The sequence below is a fragment of the Ipomoea nil genome, unplaced genomic scaffold (assembly GCF_001879475.1).
Source record: "Ipomoea nil cultivar Tokyo-kokei standard unplaced genomic scaffold, Asagao_1.1 scaffold1310, whole genome shotgun sequence".
Classification (NCBI taxonomy): domain Eukaryota; kingdom Viridiplantae; phylum Streptophyta; class Magnoliopsida; order Solanales; family Convolvulaceae; genus Ipomoea; species Ipomoea nil.
Genome location: NW_017617738.1, coordinates 1,794,426 through 1,816,795, shown reverse-complemented (window position 1 = coordinate 1,816,795; position 22,370 = coordinate 1,794,426). Strand labels below are relative to the sequence as shown.

General features: G+C 35.8%; 1 protein-coding gene and 1 long non-coding RNA gene across 5 annotated transcripts; one reads left to right on the top strand and one right to left on the bottom strand.

Annotated features, from left to right (window-relative positions):
* Positions 1–1,465: 1,465 nt before the first annotated feature.
* Positions 1,466–19,213, top strand: LOC109185090. 4 transcript variants are annotated; one of them, XR_002054935.1, is made up of 3 exons: positions 1,466–1,476; positions 3,869–3,879; positions 19,121–19,213. It is a non-coding gene; the product is annotated as an uncharacterized LOC109185090 (long non-coding RNA). The 4 variants fall into 4 exon arrangements; XR_002054936.1 differs by lacking the exons at positions 1,466–1,476; positions 3,869–3,879 and adding an exon at positions 4,592–4,603; XR_002054934.1 differs by lacking the exons at positions 1,466–1,476; positions 3,869–3,879 and adding an exon at positions 4,971–4,983.
* LOC109185088 (DNA damage-binding protein 1-like) lies at positions 5,533–21,956 on the bottom strand. Its single transcript, XM_019335080.1, has 19 exons — positions 21,585–21,956; positions 20,530–20,578; positions 20,233–20,292; positions 20,016–20,107; positions 18,917–18,968; positions 17,955–18,017; positions 17,800–17,849; positions 17,020–17,095; positions 16,365–16,574; positions 16,083–16,189; positions 15,874–15,982; positions 15,013–15,213; positions 14,712–14,927; positions 9,618–9,728; positions 9,008–9,283; positions 8,269–8,543; positions 7,279–7,630; positions 6,223–6,507; positions 5,533–6,114 (listed from the first exon to the last, which is right to left on the bottom strand). The coding sequence occupies exons 1-19, from the start codon at positions 21,686–21,688 to the stop codon at positions 5,533–5,535; spliced, it is 3,270 nt and encodes a 1,089-aa protein (XP_019190625.1). The 5' UTR covers positions 21,689–21,956.
* Positions 21,957–22,370: the final 414 nt, after the last annotated feature.

The following is a 22,370-nucleotide window of genomic DNA, read 5'->3' as shown; positions in this document are numbered from 1 at the left end:
TGTAAAACCATGCAATCTTACAATTTAAACAAAAGACACAAATTTATAATTATAAATATAAAATATAACAAAAATATTGTGATGGATAGTATACTAGGCCTGGGCCACATGGACCGACCCAAGAAAGCAACTGGATTAAGGAAGCCCAAGAAATACGTATAGGACGGAGCAACCCAAGAGTTTGTCAAGGATTGGGCCTGTTATTTCCAATATAATTAGAATTGTACTCATTATATCTAGTATATTAGAATTAGGTATCATTATGTAACTAAGACTCCCAATATGAGGCAGTCTAGAATTCTTATTCCTTATAGGGCTCTAGGCCCAACATATGTATAAATAGACCCCTCACATATAGGAGAGGGGAGGTAATTTTCCCTATTCACAAGCAATATTCATCAATACAAAATACATATATTCTCTCCATATATTTTGCCTATATTTTTTCTATAATCTCGTTACTCTAACGATAGTGTTGGCCTGACGTTGACTGCCCAAAATTCATAAAACCAACATTGGTGTCGTCCGTGGAGATCAATACGAGAAGCTTTCGTTCATTCCTCAAACCCTAAAACCATGGTAACCACACAACGAAATACTCGTACTGACCAACCAGTCGCTAAACCTGTCAGAGATTAGAGAGAAACCCTCAGTCGACCCCCCTTGTAGGTACCATCGGTCGGCATATTCCCTTGGAGGGGGAGGCTGAACTGGGAGATCCCCAGGAAGAGGACGAGGTCCATTCGAACACACACCCACCGGCCGTCGGTGTCCCACGGACCTGCCAGTAGAGCTCTCACCTGAAATAGTGGAGGTCACCGCAGGCCTCCTAGAGGCCCTACATCACGGCCAAACCGTGATGGCCGAATCCCCAGAGCCCTCCCAGATAACCAACACCACCCAGATTGCTGGTAACCGACTACCCGACGCAAATCAACCGCCTGAAAGAGTACAGAGATCGGTTCAACCCCAGGGACATTACCGTACGGTCTCAATCCTTGACTGCCTAGGACTTACAAGCCAACAAGCCTCACGGCACAACTAAGATAAGACAATTTAACGGTTGAACGACCACGGCGGAAAACAAGGCTCAACCCCCAACGACGAGCGAGAGCCGCTTAGATGGCATGCCTCCGCGTGCGGCTACTAACTAACTAATCATAATCCATAAATATCATTCGAATACAAATGGCTCACAAGCCATTAAACTAAAGCTAGTCATTAACTAAACTAGGAACCATAGCTCCGTCTAGTGCGCTCACGGGCCAACTAATCTGTACTTTAAAAACATATGTATATTGTTTAATCTATGTAATCCCAAAAAAGTGAATAAGTGCTATGGTTTTATTTGACTAACAGCAAGATGGCTAAATGCCAAAGCAAAATGCAGTAATGGCTAACTTAACAACAATATGCCAAAGCAAAAACCATACTTCCAACTACCAAAACAAAGACCACAGACCAACTCCCAAACCAGTATTCAACCAAAATGCACATTAATCCAGATGCACAAACTGCCAACCAAACTGCACATTAATTCATTATCAAAGTAGACCAAACTAGTACAAAAGTTTAGCAAAAGATTCAGCCTAGTACAAAAGTTTACTAAAAGATTAAAGTCTACCAAACTAGACCAAAGTGTACAAAAGTTAACCAAAAGATTGAGCCTAGTACAAAAGTTTACCAAAAGATCAAAGTCTACCAAACTAGACCAAAGTGTACAAAAGTTTACCAAACTACCAAACTAGACCAAATTCAGTTTTACTTCTTCTTTTGAGTTGTTATCTTTTTTCCGGTCTTTCTCTAGACTGCATTCTCTTGTTGTAGGACTTCATTTACCACTAATCTGCCTACTAGTCATTGCATCAATGACGTCTTCTCTTCTCTTCGGATGGGTTAGAGGTGTAGAATATTAGGGTTGCAGACAGTAGTGTGGTGGCGGAAATGGTAGACCGGGCGGAGCAACGGGAAGAAACTAAGCTATTATATTCAAGGCTAAGTGAAATTCCTATAATACCCATGCTGTAAACGGAGTTAGGATGGCTAACTAACTGAAGGACTAAATTGACAAATGTCGGACTAATTGAGGGACCAAATCTGTCCAAATTGGAAAGCAAGGACAACATTGCAAATGGGGTACTAACTGAGGGACCAAAAGTGCGATTTTGCCATAATAAAATATAAATAAAATATACACATGGCATCTCAATCAGCGCAAACTTGTTGTTAACCTGCTAAAAATGCTAATTGCTCTTCTTTTTTTTTTTCCGAGTTCATGGATGAATTTGAAGCTTATTAAAGTTCGGTGGTTTAATTGTTATCCCTCAATAGTTCAATGGCCTATTTGTATCGTTTCCCTATATTTTATGAGTTAGAATAATGTATTTTATGTTTTAAAATAATATATTTTATGAGTTAGAATAATATACTTTATTTATTTTTGGATCATGGTCCACGCAATAATAATTGCATCCTATCCATAAAGTTTAGTCATATCATTTTATAGGCGCGGGTAAAGTAAAAACAAGAGATCTTAATATATGAAGTTAAATCTATATGAAATACAAATGAGAAAATTTTCACTTTTGGTCTCTTTACTATTATACATACATCAAATTTGGTCATTGTATTGAGTATTAATATTTTGAAATTAGGTGCATGACTATATATTAATTTGTATCACATTTGGTCATGTCGTCTAATTTTCTAGCCAAGTTTCTAGCCAACTATTGTTGGAATTTCAAAGAAAAATAATAATATTTATGTTCTAATTAAAAGAGTATTTTCAGCCAACTATTGCCGAAAAAAATTATTTTTCTCGTTGAAATTCCGACAATAGTTGGCTGGAAACTTGGCTAGAAAATTAGACGGTAGGACCAAATGTGATACAAATTACAAAGTCATGCACCCAATTTGAATATTAATAATCAATGATCAAATGTGATACTCCCTCTATCCCATTTTATCCGTCCTACATAATTTTTAAATTTCAAGTTTTGGGTTTAATAGTATTTTAATGTAGTTTCTAAATATATAAATTTCACATATACTAATTCTAAACTTAATGTTATAAAAAATTAAATTGTAAATAGCTTCAATCAAGTCTCGTTAACCGGACCCGACACATAAAATTAGACAAAGATAATACAAATTACATAGTCATGCACCTAATTTGAAAATATTAATAATTAAATATCAGATTTAATATTTTCAAAAAATATATATATATATATCAGATTTAATACATGTACAATAGTCAATGGACCAAAAGTGAATTTTTTTCTACAAATGATTGAGTGATTATTTAGTTCAAAAGATTATATAGGTTAATTGAAAAGAATTAAAAGGGATAAGGGTGTCAAAACTTTGTGATCGAACGGTATAATTGTGTCTCTCCTAAATAGAATGTTACAAGTTTAAACCCCTAAAACTTGAACCTATAACCTCCCATTTGAGAGAGCAACTTCATAACACTTGACCACAATGTCATGCAAATAATAATTCATTTTTAGTACTCAAGAAAGTACAATTAGCATGTTGAGCTAAAAAAAAAAAAAAAAAAAAAAAAAAAAAAAAGGATAATAATGGTTAAATAACCCCTTTTTAGTATTCAAGAAAGTACAATTAGCATCTTGAACTTAAATAAAATTAAAAATTAAAAATTAAAAATTAAAAAAAAATTAAAAAAAAAAAACAAAAAAAAGCTCCGGTAGGTAGGCACCATTGGTAGAGCTGTTAACGAACCGAACATAAACGAACGGAGGTTGTTCGTGTTCGTTTATTAAGGAATTTGGAGTGTTCGTGTTCGTGTTCGTTTGTTAAGGTTTATGAAAATCATGTTCGTGTTCGTTTGTTAAGCGTTCGTTAGTGTTTGTTAACGTTCGCGAACATGTTCACGAACGTGTTCGTTAACGTTAACGAACATGTTCACGAATGTGTTTGTTAATGTTCGTGAACACGTTCGCAAACGTGTTCGTTAATGTTAACAAACACGTTCACAAACATGTTCATTAACAAACACGTTCATGAACATATTCATTTACGTTCATGAATACTTAATAAACAAACACCTGCACATGTTCATGATCACAATTTGTTCGTGAACAATAAATAATATACGTTCACGAACAATACTCAAACAAACAACACAACTACAAAACTAATATAATATAATATAATATATGTTTGTGAACATGTTCGCGAACATTATTAAACGAACACAAACGAGCTTGTTCACGAACATTATTAAACGAACATAAACGAACTTGTTCACGAACATTAGTAAACGAACACAAACGAGCTTATTCACGATCTCTTAGCAAACGAGCTTACAACTGTTCAAGCTCTGTTCGTTTATTAACCGAGCTCTAAATTTTGTTTGTTAATGTTCGTTTACCTTAACAAACGAACATAAACGAACGCTTACCGAACACGAACACGAGTAGTTTGCCGAAAGCTCTGTCCATTGGGTCCTTTCTTGACCGATAAAAACATAAAGTTTGAGGTGATGACAATAGTAGTGTGGCCGGTGGTGTCCTGAGAAGGACTTATCATTTTATAGGTCTGGAGAAAAATAAAAAACAAGAGCTTTAACATATATGAAGTTAAAAGATTGTATGAGTTAATTGTAAATAATTAAATGATAATTTTAAATTTTTGTATACATATAATTTTCTAAAAGGATAATACACATAATCTAACATAATACATTTTACACATAAACTCTTAACATAATACACATAAACTCTTAAAATAAATCTCATGTTTTAAATGTACATAATTATCTAATAGAATGTACATAATTGTATAACAAAATACACATGAACTCCGTCACGTCAACTCCCCGCAGAACTTAACAAAACGACGTCGTTTTGGACAGGGCGGGGCGCACAATGCATTGTGCACCCTTTTGCACGATATAACGATTGGTGTTCTCATTGAACCCCTCTTTCTAGAGGAACGAATTTAAGAAAAATACTTAGTGTACTCCTTTTTTTATACTCCCTATTTTTACTCCCTCACACCCTCACATATTCTTGATGTAGACATTTTTATGTGGATCCATATGATGAAAATGACCAATCCTAGTTTGCACCTCAGAGAGTATAAGTAAGGGAGTAGAATTTAAGAGTACACATAGTAGAACTCCGAATTTAAAGGCGGATTGAATAGAATTCGGAAAAAAAAAAAAATCAAATTACCAAAAACTTCTGCCATAATACAAATTATTTTCTAGTGACTTTCGGCTAGTTAAGTGCAGATCGAATATTTAGTTAACTGAAAGTGAGTGGAAATACTAAGCCTGAATAAGGCCTAGCAGTGCAAATTTGTAGTTTAAAACGAAATCTATTTGACAAAGAACATTCATAACTAGCACCAGAATTTGTAACAAGACAAGATACATGCCAAATCACAAAAATACATAGACGAAGAAAGTTAAAACATGTAGACAGACTTCCAGAAAACAAAATAAAAAATTGTATCCCAGATTTTATCAACATGACAGTTCTTTTACAAGATAAGGATGCATGATTAGTGCAACCTTGTCAACTCTTCTACTCTCTTCATGAGTTCCTCCACAGAAACGGCCATAGCCTTCGATATCTCTTCCATCCGAACCCGACTAAGGTCTAGGAAAGATTCGATTAAATCTCCATCCAAGAAGTTCTTGGCTTCGACGGTTTTCTTTTCATTATAAAAGGACCTCCATTGCTCGTGGCTCAGCCCTCCCACACCCTTTATCACTTTCCTCAAGTTTGTTTGCAGTTTCTCCAAGAAGATGTACTGGTCGTGTGGAAGTGAGGCAATGACTCCGATAACGCCATTCACCGTGCCAAAAATGATGGTCGGTATCTGGCCAACATCTGAGTCTGGCAGCCGCATGACCAGAGAACCATGTTGGAACCTATTAACAAACTCACCGAGGTGGTATTCACCGACCACATCAAGACGGCTGCGCTCCTCATCAGTGGCACCTTCGCTATTTTTCCGAACTGTGAAGAGGTTGAAATTGTTCTCAGCACCAAGGTAAATGTCATCATCAAGAATCTCAACAGCTGACATCCAATTAGCATTGTAATCACGGGCTCGCTCCTCAATAGCACCCTCCTCATGCTAAACAAGAGATGAGAATATCATCAACAGCGTTTTACTGTAATAGCAATCTAGAAATGCAGGGATGTAGTTTTGAAGCTCAAAAATGAAGGTATTTCCAAACATTACCTTGTATATTAACAGAGAAATTGATTTCATCAGATCACCTACAACAATAAAATCTCCACGAGTTTGAACATAGAGGGCTAATATATGACCATGATGTCCGCATTCTGACTGCAATTCACGTGTTCCATCATCACGCAGCATCCACTTGTATAACTGAATCTTTTGATTAATTGCCGCAAGTAATTTTCCATTGAAGGCATTTAAAGAGTATACGGCTCCCTTAGTTTCTTTCTCTGCAATTAGTTGGAGCTTCCCATCTTCAACAATAAAAACTAATATTCGTCCCTGCAAATATGTTCATTCCCCAAAACTAAATAAATAAATAGAATTCCATGCATCTGCAAATATTTATATTAATATGAACTCTGAGCTACATTGAGGCATCAGCTCATTCAAACAGTCAGAGACCAATATCTTCTGACTAGTCGTTCAGACATCTAAATAGTTTAGATGTGATACCTTGACTATACTATCCATCTAGTCCTGCTATGTACTGGCCAGAGATGGCAATTAGGAGAAACCAGTTTATGATGGTAGAATTATTTGGGGTATTATAGAACTCAGAATTAAGTATATTTGATTTCTCTTCTGCCAAAAACAAAGTATTGCATCATGAGTATGAAATGGAGTTGAAATGATAAAAGGGCACACATGAATACAAAATATAGAGATGTGATAAAGCTATCACATTCAATAGAGCTGACTTTTATGGCCAGAATATTGAATAACTGTTCAAAACTTCATTGGATCGTTTAGGCCCTTTTGGCCTATGTTAAAGGACTAGAAGATATGAAATATTTTTTGGCAAGAGAAAATGTGTTACTTTGGTGCAGTGGGAGTCTATCCTGTATCTAACAGAGTTGCAAAAGTAATTTATACCAGCAATTCTACTTGAATGTGTGCATACTCATTCATACCATTAACTTTGGAGAATTTCAGAAAGCCTGATTTGCTGAAGAGAGAGAAGTCTAAACCTATAGTTAGATAACATTGAAGCAGAGTGCGCCACAATGCTAGAGAGAATGGATGCATAAGTCTTGGTAAACAATATCATACCTTTGAAGGTTCATTTTCCTCTGGCATCACATATGCAGTTCCAACACAGTAGTACACATTACTATCATCAGAGAAGGAGCAGCTAAGTATGGAACAACCATACTCAAATTGATCAAGTGGGTAAGTTGATATGAACTCAAATGTTTGGTCATCTAGCAAGCGGATAAAATGCATTTCAGAATCATCTGCAGTTGCCTGATTATACTTCAAACTACATATGGCAAATGTCCTGGTCTGTTCTTGATGGCAGATACGACGTGCATGCTCTCCGAGTGGAATCGAGCGAATATGCAGCTTCTGAATGTCATCAATGGTGCCAATTGTTAGCTCACCTTCTTTGGCAATTGCAAGGCTGTTGACAAAGGATAGAGTATTAAGGCACTGGATCACTCATTAATAACATATGCACTTACCAGACATTCTATGGTTGCACTTGCCATCCACTATTTTAAAAGCAACTTTATACAAGAAATGTCAACTTTGGTAAGAAAATAAGGAAAGGCATATAAAAAGGCATCTTTTCCAATTAATTTCACGTCAGTAACATTAACTAGTCATTCAATGGTTAGCCTACACAGTTCCAGCCTTGTTAGCAAACAGCAAAATAAAGAGTAATCATGCATAGCTTCTCAAGTAACATAATAGCAAGATAGTGATTTTAATTTTCTATTAGTACAGACACAGCAATGCTCGAGTGCAAAACAGGTTTGTTTGTTTCTGAAGTCAAGTTTGAGCAATTTCTAATTAAAGAACTGATGCATATTTTGCACATTTCTTCACGATCAGCTTCCAAAAGTGTATCACCTTAGAAACAGTACACTACAGATGCTTATATCATCTGGAAACAATAAATTCCCTAAATATTTATAGTGATAGTAAACTAAAATAGGGGATGTTGATGCCTATATCAGTTTACTGCCATATCAGGAGTTGAGAATGGAATTCCCAATAATCAGAAACATTTCAGATAGAAGGTGGATAGAAAGTTACCTGTCTGGAAAGGCAGCAGAGTTGAAAGGACACATATGACTAACTTCTTTAAGGTTCACATTGCTGTAAAGGAGTTTCTTGTTACTGCTGTATATGACAGTTGGTCTATCAGAAGCAGCAAAAACATGTGTCGCATTCTTTGATGAGAAAGTACGGAGTGTTATGGGTTGAGTTCCAAGAGACACTTTCTTTCTATCTGCTAGCTCACCACTACGCATGTTCAAAATGAAACTCATGAGATGACCATCTCCAAGGGCACATAGCAAATAAGATATCTGGAAGAAACAAAGTGGCAAAACTTCAGATCAAACAGAGAAAATATATCATTCTGTTATTACAACAGGCAGCAGAGAGGATTACTCATTGCTACAAGAAATAAAGCTGCATAATGATTGCATCCTAACTACAAATCCTACAATGGCACAATGACCATCTCCAAGGGAACATCGCAACCCCATGGTATCCAAAGTTGTACAAGGATTTTTCTTGCTGTATCCAGTAAGTTCATACTTTTCACATGAAAACAAAATGCATTTATACAAAATTTGCAAGAAAAAGAGCCCATACTATGAGGTTATATTTAGTCTGGTGTAAAATGATAGGAAAAAAACATCTTCCCCATTTTCCATAGATACAAGGAAAAATATTTTCCTAGTGCTATAATTTCTCCTCTAATACCTCGTTACAGATCCTATGAGTAGAGCACTACAATATTCACAAGACTAAGAAAAGAACTTACCCCTTCAAAGGAGCACAGAAGAACAGAGCGAGGAATTATTTCTCCTCCCAACTGCTCCGTTCTAATGAGATTCAATTCAGGTAGTGAATACATTCTAACACTTATGTCAGTCCACATCCCCACTGCAGCTAGATGACTATAGTTTGGAATATCACCAATTGGATTTATGTCCAGGCAGGAGATATCATACTCCAACTTCGCATGTTTTGATTCAATCAACCTTCCGTCACCAATTTCTAGGTAAACTAAATGACCACCCCCTGTAGCCAATAATACCTGTACAAATATAAAACAGCATCCAATGAGCCAAAAGAGCTAACCAATTGACATAAAAAAATATATTCACAGGCCAATACATGCAAGTGATTAAAATTTGAATTCCTTCCGGGGCTCAACACCCAAAGACGAACATATTTAAATATAATGCATGAAACAATGTCCAGAGTCTCTGAAGAAAAGGAATCGAACAAGAGAAAACAAAAGGAAAAGAGTTTTCCAAGAGGTTGAAGCAAAAATTGCTACAATTGTACTGCAAATGCATCCAAAACTTGATAAATCAATGATAGCAATCTCTATTGTGATTCTAATGCAAAACTTATCAATGGATGACCTGTGTGGCATTTGCTGTGGCAACATTGATTGAAAAATTGGCTGGAGCATGCCATTCATCTTTCAGCTCTCTGGAGGTAGAGCTGACCAATCTCACTGAGTTTGAAGTAACCTGAAACAGTGAATTGGCAATTGCATAGTGTTAGAAGAAATGAGTCCACAAACACCAAGGAAAAATGAAAAACCAGTTTTGCTTCAGTTGCACTAAATGATTTTTAGAGATTTTCTTATATATAGTCTATATGTAAGAAAACAAAGGATTTATTTATCTGGGAGAAAAATAAATATACTCCGTATTACATAAAATGTCCAGATTCAGTTGCAAACTTACCATAATATGTTAATTCTGCTTCAAACAGAAACAATTACATAATGATTTATGATTGTTTCTGAAAACGAATTTTTCCAAAAGAAAAGTCATAACAAAAGTATATATCAAGCATATTTTCCTATCTTCACGCCAAACAACAGAGAACTGTTTCATGAACTCTTACTGAACAGGTTCCTCTACTTCTGCATAGCACTTTAATAATGATGATCGATCAAATTTCCAAGAGAGCTAGCACAGCACTGAAATCAGAAAATGAAAGAACTAGGTGCGACAGTTTCTAATGCAACTGGATAATAAAAGGAACATATTAAACGAGTACTTGCCACTATTCTTTACATAGTCAGTAGCACAATGGCTACATATAATATTTCCCTTCAGAATATTTTTGGCTAACTTGCTCCCAAAGTTGATATTGGTCCAAAACATTTGCTTCCAAAGGCCTCTTAAAAATTGGTGCTGATATTGTTCTATAGGATCCAGTCATAAAAAATCAATCAAGCATTGACCATCAATGAATTAATCAAATGCTTTCTAGAAGTCTCTAGAAACAAGGAAACTATACTTGTTAGGGTCTATTAGTAATGGGAGAATTCTCACCAGTTTTCTTTAAAAAATGGAAAATAGAGTTCTGTTTAAAATAAACTATTTTCCAAAATAGAAAATACTTTTCTAACTTAAGAAAAGAATTTGGATCACACTTTTTTTTAGTTTATTCCAAAATTTTCAAATACAAAAATGCACGTAACTACACTTATGATCACCATCACCATTACCAATAAACTTCCATCCCACCCACTTACCTACACCCACTACTACCTACCTGATCACCTCTACCATCACCACTACTATCATCACTTACTTTCACCCACCACTACAGCACTGCATGCCTATTTACTCTCACCACTACCTATATACCTCGCCCACCTACCTACACCCCACCCCCACCATAGCCACTACTTCCATTATCATTGCTTCCACCCACCACCATTTGTCTACACACACTTCTATCTACCTGCCCCCTGCCACAGCTTACCTATTCTACCCCCACCACTCAATACCATGGTAACTTTCTAAACTCATTTGCATTTTTATATGAAGAAAACAATCGGATTTCAGATTTCATGTATAGGAAAAGAAAAATAGTTGAATTTGAAAATATTTTAGGGAAAAGCGTCAAATAGGCCCTCAAACTTTTAATGAAAAAGCAATTAGGCCCTGAACTTTAAAAAGTTGCAGTCAAGTACATTAACTTGTTATTTTAGTGCATCCAACCTTAACAGCCGGTTAACTCCAATGCGGTGGCTGCCATGTCCTTTTTAAAGTCCATCTCATATACAAATTAAAAATAAATATCAATATTAAAAAATAAAAAATGTTGAAGACAGCCATGGCAGGCTGCCTTCTTCTTCCCTCCTTCTTCTCAAGATTTGGAGGGGAAACAATTATTTAAAATTAAAAAAAAAAAAAAAAAAAAAAAAAATTGAAGGTAGCCATGTCTGCCTTCTTCATCGCCAGATCTGGAGACTAAGAAGGAGAGCCTTCATCAACAATGGCACTCAGATGAGGAAGGTGATGCTGCCGTCTTCTTCAGATCTGATGAAGGCGGCGACTGACTTCTTCAAATTTGAAGAAGGCAGCAACTGTTGCCTTCCTCAGATCTGAGGAAGCAGACGGCCTTCTTCATATCTGAAGAAGGCATCACAACTGATCCACGCAGGAACGGCGCGACAGCAGCAGCAAGACAGTGACGGAGAACACAAGTATGAGTTGGAGCAAGAAAAATTTGAAATAAAATATTATAAAAAATGATATATAAAATAATTATAAGATTAAATATACTGTATAAATCAGATGTGGCATAGATATGGCAAGTGACAGAACGTTACAAATAAAAAGTGGTTTAAAAGACTTGGATGCACAATTTTAATGACTTCAACTGTTCACGTGTGCAATTGGAACTTTTTAAAGTTCAAGGGTCTAATTGCTTTTTCACCAAAAGTTCGAAAGCTTATTTGACCCTTTTCCCAATATTTTATAGTTTCACATGGAAAATGAGAATTTGAAAATTTTTAAAAGATTCAAAATGGAAAATGTAAAACAATTTTTGGTTACTAAATAGGCCTTAGTTTTTTTTTTTTTCCAGGTTGGGTTTGAAATGTGAAAAAAGAAGCATATAAATCTTTCTTTGATAGGTAAAGGAAATAAGCAAGGCACAGGAAATGTCAATCCATTCACATAAAACATACCTCATTGGAAACTTGCTAAATGTGATCTTGGTGGGTTTCCCAAGAACATGGTTAAATTTTTTCTTAAAAAGAATTATAGAAAAATACAAATAAAACCAATCCTTTCAACCCCTTACATGCTAGCCAACTTCTGCCAGGCAAAAAAACAAGTAATGTAGTATCATCAACTACTCTCTTGCAAGTGGCCTCTATTTTATAAGAAAATATGAAGAGAACTATTGATTTTATAGCAAACCAAAAGAATAATCATATCTTATAAGTGGAGTGGACCAAATATTTGGGAGGCATTTGGTTTTAATTATATAAGATAACCAAAGTAATCTGAATATAGTTATGCAATATAAATCTTGTCTAGTTCAAGTTATAAGATAACCAACAGTAACGATATTTATTGTCACATCAAATTTTGAGGTAATGTCAAGGTAATTATTACCTTATCCACCTCAAGTATTGTAAGATAAGGTTAGTAATGTGGAATGATTTTTCATCTTAGCCGGTTAAAATATACACACATATATAGGGGTTGAATCAAGTAAAAGTCATTGCTCTTAGTAAAAACTACAAACATTTCACCATCGTCAATCACACAAAATTTATGATTGCAGATTTAAAGAAAATAGCAGTGGCATAATGGTAAATAAGTAAAAAACTCCAATGACTAATGGAAAATGTAATCCAACTTTCAAAGTTTTTGTTTTGTACTTTTAGATTATCGTATTGTGAACTTTTAGTGGTTATACTTTGCACTTAGTAGTGTATAGTGCACTTTCATCTGTTTGATTATGCAATTTAAACCATTTGAAAAATGCACTTGTAGCATTCATCTTTTTCCCTATTAGAGTTTCTATTATTCACTTATTATGCATCCAAAACTACACCTTTAACAATCTTATAGCTTACTTTTAAACATTTAGGTCATGCGCTTCTATATACCACTATGCACTTTTAGAGTTTTGTTGTGCACTTTTGGAATTTTTGCCGTACACTTTGAAAGTTTTTTTAAGAGCACTTTTACCATTTTTGTTATGCTCTTTTATAGTTTCGTTTATGCACTTTTAGATAACATATCGACATATCGTGCACTTTTACTGATTTAAACTTTGCACTTCTTTATTTCATATTGGCAGTTTTAGTGATTATACTCTACACTTATACATATCTGTTGTGCACTATATCATATTATGCACTTCAATATTTATACTCTACACTCTAAGATTTCGTATTGTGCAGTTTTAGTAATTATATTCTTCACTTTTAGAATTTCTGTTATGCACTTTAAATATCATGTTGTGCACTTTATGTGCTTATACTTAACACTTTTAGGTTTTGCATTATGCATTTTTAGTGCTTATACTCCACCTTACATTATGTATTGCGCACTTTTACTGCTTATACTCTACACTTTTGGATATCATTTTATGCACTTTTAGTTTTTATATTCGGCACTTGAAGATCTTTATATTGAGCATTTAGCGCCTACAGTTTGCACTTTTAGACTTTATGTTATGCACTTTTAAACATCACATTGTGGACCTTTAGTTGTTATACTTTGAACTTTAATTATTGAGATTATGCATTTTTATCATTCTTATAGTGCACATTTAAAAAAAAAAAAAAAATTATGTGCACTTTAATCTTTCTTAAAAAACAGATTTGTATCATCATTCATTCATCCAAGTAAATACAAATTGAGATGGGTAGAAATATGAGCTTCTGATATAGCTACACCTAATTCAAGATCAGTTAATATGAGAACCATAAATAAAGGACCAAGATCTCCTATGAAATATAAAAGATCATTCATACATAACATAGTCCGAGCAAACCCACTTAAAATCTTTATTGAACTATGACCATCAAATATGCCTTAACAGAGTAACCTAAAATATTATTACACCTAAGTACAACCTCTAGATCAAGCAAAATGAAAGGTCAAGATGAGTTCATAAGTTCGCAAATGATTTAAGGGCACTAAAGTAAAATGCTCTTTTTAACTAAAAGATAACACCCTAATTCAAGATCAGTTAATATGAGAACTATAAATTAAGGACCAAGATCTTCTATGAAATATAAAAGATCATTCATACATAACATAGTCCGAGCAAACCCACTTAAAATCTTTACTGGACTACGACTGTCAAATATGCCTTAACCTAACAGATTATTACACCTAATTACAACCTCTAGACCAAGCAAAATGAAAGGTCAAGATGAGTTCACAACTCACAAGTTCGCAAATGATTTAAGGGCATTAAAGTAAAATGCTCTTTTTAACTAAAAAGATAACACCCTCAACCAAACAAATTAATATTACATCCCCCAATCTTAACCAAACATAAATTGAGCACCTTCCAGGTTATATCCACAAGGTAATGTCTTAGGGAGTAATGTAATAATCTAAGGTAATATATAACATTCTGTGAATCAAATGCCCCCTTATAGCAAAATCTAAGGAGACTAAAAAACAGATGAATACTAAAAATGCAATAATGTTCTGCAAAAATACTCGTAATGGTACCTGCACCAGCTGATTGTAAACAGCATCATGGCAAAACAAAGTCTGTACTTGAGAGTTAAAACCTTCTATCTCAGTTTCTTCCAGTTCATCCTCAAGGTTCATTGCCAAAATTCGTGTCTCGCTAATAAAGCTCACAACTAAGAAAGTGTCATATGCATCATCTGTAGCAGATCTAAGTGACCACATCCCCTTGATTCCTTGAAGTTCTACAGATGCCTACAAGTCACAGACACAACATAAGTTCATCATGAAGATGAATCAGGGAAGTACATTGAGAGAACTTCACTTTGAGGAAGCAAACCTGTTCATTAATACCGATTCCATTCCGAACAACTCGAAGAGATCCATCTTTATATGCCCCTGAGCAAGTTACGACCTGACCTTGACCTTGCCTTTCAAGATCAACCACACAGAAGTCCACAATTGGTCCCAAATTGACATATCTTTCTAAAACTTCTACATAAGAACCTTTTGAATCAGGCTGGAAATTAAGCTTTATAAGCTGCATTAAATGGGAAAGAGGAAAGTCAATATCAAATGCCAAAAGTTTTGCATTCAAATTGGAGGAAATGGAAGAACCAATGCAGAGTGATATAATGCCAGCAGATGATTGCCACGACAGCAAAGTGTGCAGCAGGAACAGTGTCCAACCAATTTAAGTTGTTGATAAATATTCCATGATATGGAGCTATGAATGCATGCTCAATAACTAATATTGCATACCCAACTTGATGTTTCAAGCAAGTTAGGTACTAGTGTTTTGTATTTTTTGAAGTTTGCTGCTGGTGGTAGACAGTTTAGACCAACCCACTACTTTACATATGATATATACAGTCACTAGTCTAAGGATCTAATGATTATTTTCCTATCTAAGAGGAAGTATTCTATACTCATTTTTATTTGAACATATAGCACAAATATATATTGCTAAGAGATTTAGCAAATCAACAAAAAAGGTTATAACCACCCTCCCAGCATAAAAGGTTGAGAACAGGAAACACCCCTTTAAAAATACATGTTGAATGTTGATCACCTAAGCTAGATCCAATAAAGACAAATGATGAATACTTTCTCATTTAGAAAATAAAAATGATATGAGGGGTATAGCTATCCTCACAGCATAAAGCATTAAAACAGGAAATGCCCCTTTTTAGCAAAATACCTGTGAATCACCAAAACTAGATCCAATATAGACAACAGCATTATCCAGGTACGAAATTGTTGATGCAATTGAAGTTTCTCCCAAGGGCTCAATTTTTAGTCCAGTAACTCTATAAGAACCCAAAAGATAGGAAGCTCATTAAGCAAGTTGAGAAACATACTGTAAGCTTTAACTGAAGGTACAAATAACGGTTCATAAGTGCTACCCACTTTTCTTTTTCATGAGTTATAACAAGTAGATGAAGAAGCCCATTGTGATCCCCAAGTAAATAGCGAGAACCATCAGCATCAACCCTTCCATATGCTTTTGTAGTGGACTAGAAATAGATTTCGAAGTGGAAATAAAAATTATTAAGATGCTTCATGTCACTATAGGAAGTTCAAATTTGGTGAACACATGGGCAGGATATATATTTGTGTGTGTGTGTGTGTGTGTGTGTGTGTGTGAGAGAGAGAGAGAGAGAGAGAGAGAGAAAGAGAGAGAGGACTTACAGGTTTAATGGGAATTGCTTTAAAAGCTGTGGCACTACAATATACAATGGTTTCTTCCCCAATAATAAGCACACCACAAAGGGGCGATGGCACAGGGATGAGCAAATCAGCTCCATTATCAAGATTATTTTGAGACCATGGACCCTCAATAAAATCTTTATCTTTCAAAGAAACCTCGTATGTTTTGACATGACGAGCATCTTTGTTATCCTGTCAATCATGGTAAAGGATACAAGAATTAAATTTACTAAACAATCAGGCACATGCAAAACTTTAGGAAAACCCTATAGACAACTTTAAGAATGCATACAAGGGCACAAATAAATACAACACTATCGAATTATGCATTTGAATTTGAAATCAAATAAGAGCTCAAGCTAGACTAGATTTAGGGAGTGGAAAGTGAATTATTTTGATGATGGAAAGCAAATGAGATTAGAAAGCAAGACCGTGGTTGAATCTGATACTATGTCGAATTACATGTTCCACTCCAACAAAAAAGTTTATGCCATTAGAAAAAGGGATAGCTTTATTATTCATTTATTTATTTATTATATTCCACAAAGATTACTTGGGGGCACGTAACTGGGCAACAACATAAGCACATCAACAAAATTTGTCTGCCAATTTAGTCCATACAGAAAGCGCTAGAGACCTGGTAAAGAACTACAACAGTAGGCTTTGGACAACCATACAAGAATTTGATATCCAAAACTTGAAGTTCCTCGAGCCTGAAAAAAACAAAACCATGAAAGATCAACAGTCTGGGAAAATCCTAGAACTCAACAGACTCCCATACATGAAAACTAAAAAAGTTACTCCCTCTTGTTGGATTTTGTTTGTCCTATTTATAATTTACTATTTATTAGTGAAACCAACTCTTCTTTCTTTGCATATTTACTATAACAATTTCTTATCATTTACAAATTTGGCTTTTTGTTTTTAATAAAACATTTAATCTTGATTTAAATATATAAATTTTATTTAGTAATACTAAATTAAATATTACAAAAAATTGAATCATAAGCCTATTATCCAAAAAAGACATACAAAATGAATAAAGTACTTAGTTATCTAAAAGATAAGCAGTTTGCACTTCAGTCTCACTCAAATAATAGAACATAATGGTTGTCCTATCAGAATCACTAATTCACTATATTTGCTAAAACTTTACTTTGCTCCTTCAAGAATAATTAGAAAGAACACATGGCATTAGATAAACTTTCTCATTCATTTGGGTGCCTTAAGAGGGAAAAAGATAGTAACATAATTGTTTCTAGAGCATAATGAAAATGGGTAATAACTACCCGCTTAGAAAATAACTATGCAATTCATTGTCTTAGCCTCTTAGAATCTGGAGTCCATACACATTTATCGCTCAAAGTAACCTCCAAATTTTGTTACTGGATGAACAAAAGAGAGAGAAGATGGGTACCTGATGTTAAAAGCTTCCTTCAGCTGGCCTTTGTTATCAAATGGTATAACCTGGTAAGCAAATAGTGAATCATTCTCAAAGGTACTGACAAGAAAAACTTAATGCAGTGAATCAAGCTCCAAAACATTATTTCATTTTTTATCAAGGAAAAATACCTTGAATAATCCATCATATAGGTGAAGTCCAATTAATCTGCAATCTGGGTCAATTATGCCAATCTAACAAAAATAAAGTTGGAAAAGGTTAATTCTAAAATAAAGAACTCTTGCACCAAGGAGTTGGAGTAGTCTCCTAGGCCATTCCTCACCACCACCCCCGGGGAGAGGGGGGGATTGGGTGATACGACACTCAAGCCAAGACCCTAACTCCACCACAAAAGCTAGCTCCTGACTGAAGGTTTGGTCCAAGCTTAAGTACCACTCCACAATTTCTTGTGGAGCCAATGTGGGATCGTATCATTACCCACCACCCCTTGAGAAGCCAACGTCCCCGGCGGCTCTAGACAGCTCACACTCCAGACTCTTCTCGGCACCAGGTTGCCCTTTTCCCCTTTGGATGGCTTCACTCAGGACCTTATCAAGCACTAGGTAGCCCTTTCCTAGGTCGCCCCCTCCGCTACGCCGGCACCAGATGAGTGGACGGCTTCACTCTGGATAGCTTTCACTCCGGACTCTTCTCAGTTCCTTTTGAACCTTATCAAGCACGGAGTAACCCTCTTCTAGGTAGCCCTTTCCCACCAGCCACCACACTCCGGCCTTTCAACGAGAGCACCAAATGATACGGTAATCAAGCCAAGAATCTAACTCCACAACAAAAGCTAGCTCATGAGTAGAGGTTTGGCCCAAGCTTAAGAACCACTCCACAATTTCATGTGGAGCCGAGTGAGATCGTATCATTGGTGGAACATATTTTGTTGATTACTAATACAACCAAGCAAGGATGTACCTAGGCCCCTCCCACCACAGGTGGTAGACCTTCCAAGCTTAAAATTTCAAATAACAATAATGAGAGAGAGAACACCTAAATATAGATTTGTTCAAGCATGGATATATTTCTGAGAAACTTAAATATAGATTTGTTTAAGCATAAATATATTTTTGAGAAACTTAAAGAATACCTGCCCATTATCTGTGGGACGGCCAATTCGATCAGAGACATCCCCCATCGCCCTACAGTCAACCAACACTTATAATTTTGTGAGGAAAAATATACAAAGATAAATAATAGCAAACCTAACAATTGGAATCACAAGGATAAAATCATAAAGGTCATCATACTGGAAAAATAAAATGAAATAATAAGAAAAAACAACGATTGGGAGCAGGGTTATCAAGGCGTCGCCTAGGCGACGCCTAGTCGACGCCTAGGCGTCCGGTCGGTCAAGACCGTACGCCTAATGTGCTCGCCTCGCCTAAGTGTAGAATACAACCCAAAACTCCACAAAACATACATGGGCAGAACCTACACACTAAGGCGAGTTGACCGGTGTAATTTTCAGCCGGAGAAGTCGCCGGAATCTGCCTCACGCGCCGGCGCGTGGTGTCGGAGCAGCGGCACAGCGGCGGCGCGTGGAGGCGCGTGGTGGCTTTGATGGCGGCGCAGTTCAAGCTCCGGCGTCGTCCTCCTGTTCCGAGCAAAACCCACTCCCTCACTCTAGCATGTTATCAATATATACTAGACTTCTCACCACCCTAGGAAAAACTATTCATCTTCTCAAGACAACTTGAAGTAAATAGGGTTGTGAAAAGGCTGTCCAAGACAAGATATTTTCAATATACAATAAATACTAGACTTTTCACTATTCTAGGAAAAACTATTCATCTACTTGAAGTAAATATGCCAGCAAAAAGGCTGCCCAAGAGAAGATATTTTCAATATATATATATACTTTTTATTTATTTAATACTCATCGCCTAGGCGGTCGCCTAGTCGACTAGGCAGTCGGTGGCATCTCGCCTAGAAAGTCCGTCTTGATAACCTTGATTGGGAGATCTATGAGTGTTAATCAAGGTGTCTAAAGAACAGTTGGAATTAATTTGCACAAGCAGGATTTAATCAATGATTTTTCTAATAGTCCCATAATGTAGAGTAAATATGCCCATGAACCATAGAAAGTTACTAGCCTACCATATAGGTAAGTGGAGGTAGCCGAAGCAAGTTATAATTTTCACTTCACAGAAAGAAAGTAATATGATAGAGGAGCTTTGAAAGCAGACCTCGTAATAACCTCAGATATCTCTGCATCCCATTGAAGAACACAGAATTTGTATCTTTCAGTTGCAATGAAAAGCAGATCTTGTGTTTCACCCTGCCAATAAGCATTTCACACATGGAGTATATCATAACCAACATGTAGCTATCACAGCTGTTGCACCATATGCATTTTTTATTGTCTTGAAAAATGTATATCACAGGTTCAACACTTTAACTCACATGTGGACGAAAAAGCTCAAGTGTGGCAATTCTTCCATATATTGGCACATCCAACATTGGCTGTAGAAACAAACTTACAGAACTCAAATTCATAATTTCAGGATGATTATGAATATTGTTGCTGTGGGATGAAGAAAGAAAATGCCATTGCATGGTGTAGAAATGAATGATGATCCTTTGTTCATTGTTAAAATGAAAGAATACTAGCTGTAAGGATTAGATAATATTTTTCCCAGTATAAGCTGGAAGCTTCATCCATGTCATTTTCTAGAATGTAACAGGAGAAAGCTATTGCACCTGTAAACCTTGAGGAGTGAGTAAATGAATCTCGATTCGAGTGCATTTCCTGATGGAAAATTATATCACAAAAAAAAAATTAACAAATCGAATATAAAAAAGAAATTCAATATTAAGTATTCAGAAATAAACCAACTTGGCAGAACTTGTATACTCAAGAGGAATCACCGCTTACTTTTTACATAGGAAATCAATAAGCACAACACTTGGCTGGAGATCAGTTTTCAGACTTTTAATCTCAGTATGAATGTAAAGCATTTCTGTTATTCGGTACTCTTAGTTTCCTCTAAAATGTACTATGTCTCATATTCTTTCCTTTCTTTTCCATCATCAAACATTCTTCCAAAAGGTTGAACCCCAACCCTAAGGGCCCCCCACACCCCGACCCGACAGAGCATTTGGGAGGATGTAAATCATGGTAACTCAACTGAACATGAACCACAGAGGCTAGACATTTGCTTACTGCGCACAAGGAGCCCCCCTCACTTTGAGAGGTAGCTCCCACACTGCCGCTGGTCCATCATCAAACATGATAGGCTGAATGGAAGGCCAGTCCCTTTCTTCTTGCTTTCTATTCACAATCTCCTCTCCTTTTCCTTTTCCATTCTAGGCAACCAAACCCTAAGCATTGCATACAGCCTTCCTGTTCTTTTGTTTCATTTCTTTCCTTCCCATACATGATATATAGAACAGAGACATGTTTCGGTCCCCCCACCTCCATCCTAAACAAACAAAGCCTTAATTTTTTTTTTCTCCTAAATGATTCTCCCGTAACTACATGCCAAGATCAAAGCTATAAACAATAAGAATAGCTAGAATCTATATGTATGTAAAAGTAGGGCAGAAACTAGACATATTCATGGATGAAGGGTCACAAATTGAAGAATTCTTTAGTCTCCTAGGGTCAATTAGGTGGATACTGGTGCTGGCAGTTCAAGAAAAACTAGAAAAATATACCAAAAATGAATATACAATGAAAAAAAAAATAACTAAGAGTATTTCATCAGAGAATTGTTGAATAATGAAAACACATCGATTTGAGAGAGTAGGCTTACGCGATGATGAGATTGAGCTCCTGCGGACCAGTAAAATTGCCGACGCAGGAATGCGTAACGTTAGTTGGCTTGTGAGCCGTCACCACATAGTTCCATACGCTCATCTCTCTGTCTCCGTCTGTCTATCACTCTTAAAACCCTAGATACTCTCGCTGTCTCTCTCTCTCTCTCTCTCTCTCTCTCTCTCTCAATGTGTATATACTTGTGTATCTGATAGGAAGAAGCTCATCGGCGTCAATCGGAGCTGCTGCTGAGAATGCAGGAAGAGAAAGATAAAACTGTTTAGAAATGTGAGAATTTTTCAATTTCTTCACTGGGAACTGGGAAGTGAAACAGAACGAGTGTGGAGAGCGGGACTGAGAGAAGGAACCTCTAGACGTTCGGTTCCGGTTCAGGAATCGGCCGAACCAGAACCGAAATCCGGTAATTTTTTAAAAAAATTTTGTTTGTAAATTTTATTTTGTATTTTTAAAATTGTTCAAATTTAACAATTAATTTTTTTTGAAAATTTTTCATTCTAAATTTTTTTTAAATAATTATATGAAATATTTAAACTTCAAAGTTAAACTATATTAAACAAAATTTAAGTTAATATCCAAAATAGTCATCGACTATAGTAATTTTTCTCAATTTTCTCCTAAACGACTTTGGTGACCTAATGTAGTCTCAGACTTTTGTGTTTTCGCTCAATATAGTCCTCCATTTTTTAATGTGTCTAATGGGTGTTAAATACATGGATAATTTAGTAATTTCAAAATTAGGTCTCCAATTTACTCCACCGGCCTG

Bases quoted from the DNA above. Each gene is read 5' to 3' on its own strand.
- LOC109185088 (XM_019335080.1), bottom strand. From the start codon at position 21,688: ATGAGCGTATGGAACTATGTGGTGACGGCTCACAAGCCAACTAACGTT. The intron at 18,018-18,916 runs GTATTCTTTAAG...TATTTTTGTTAG, and splicing joins GTCCCACAGATAATGGGCAG to ATTGGCATAATTGACCCAGA. The intron at 14,928-15,012 runs GTTTGCTTCCTC...TGTGACTTGTAG, and splicing joins GAATCGGTATTAATGAACAG to GCATCTGTAGAACTTCAAGG.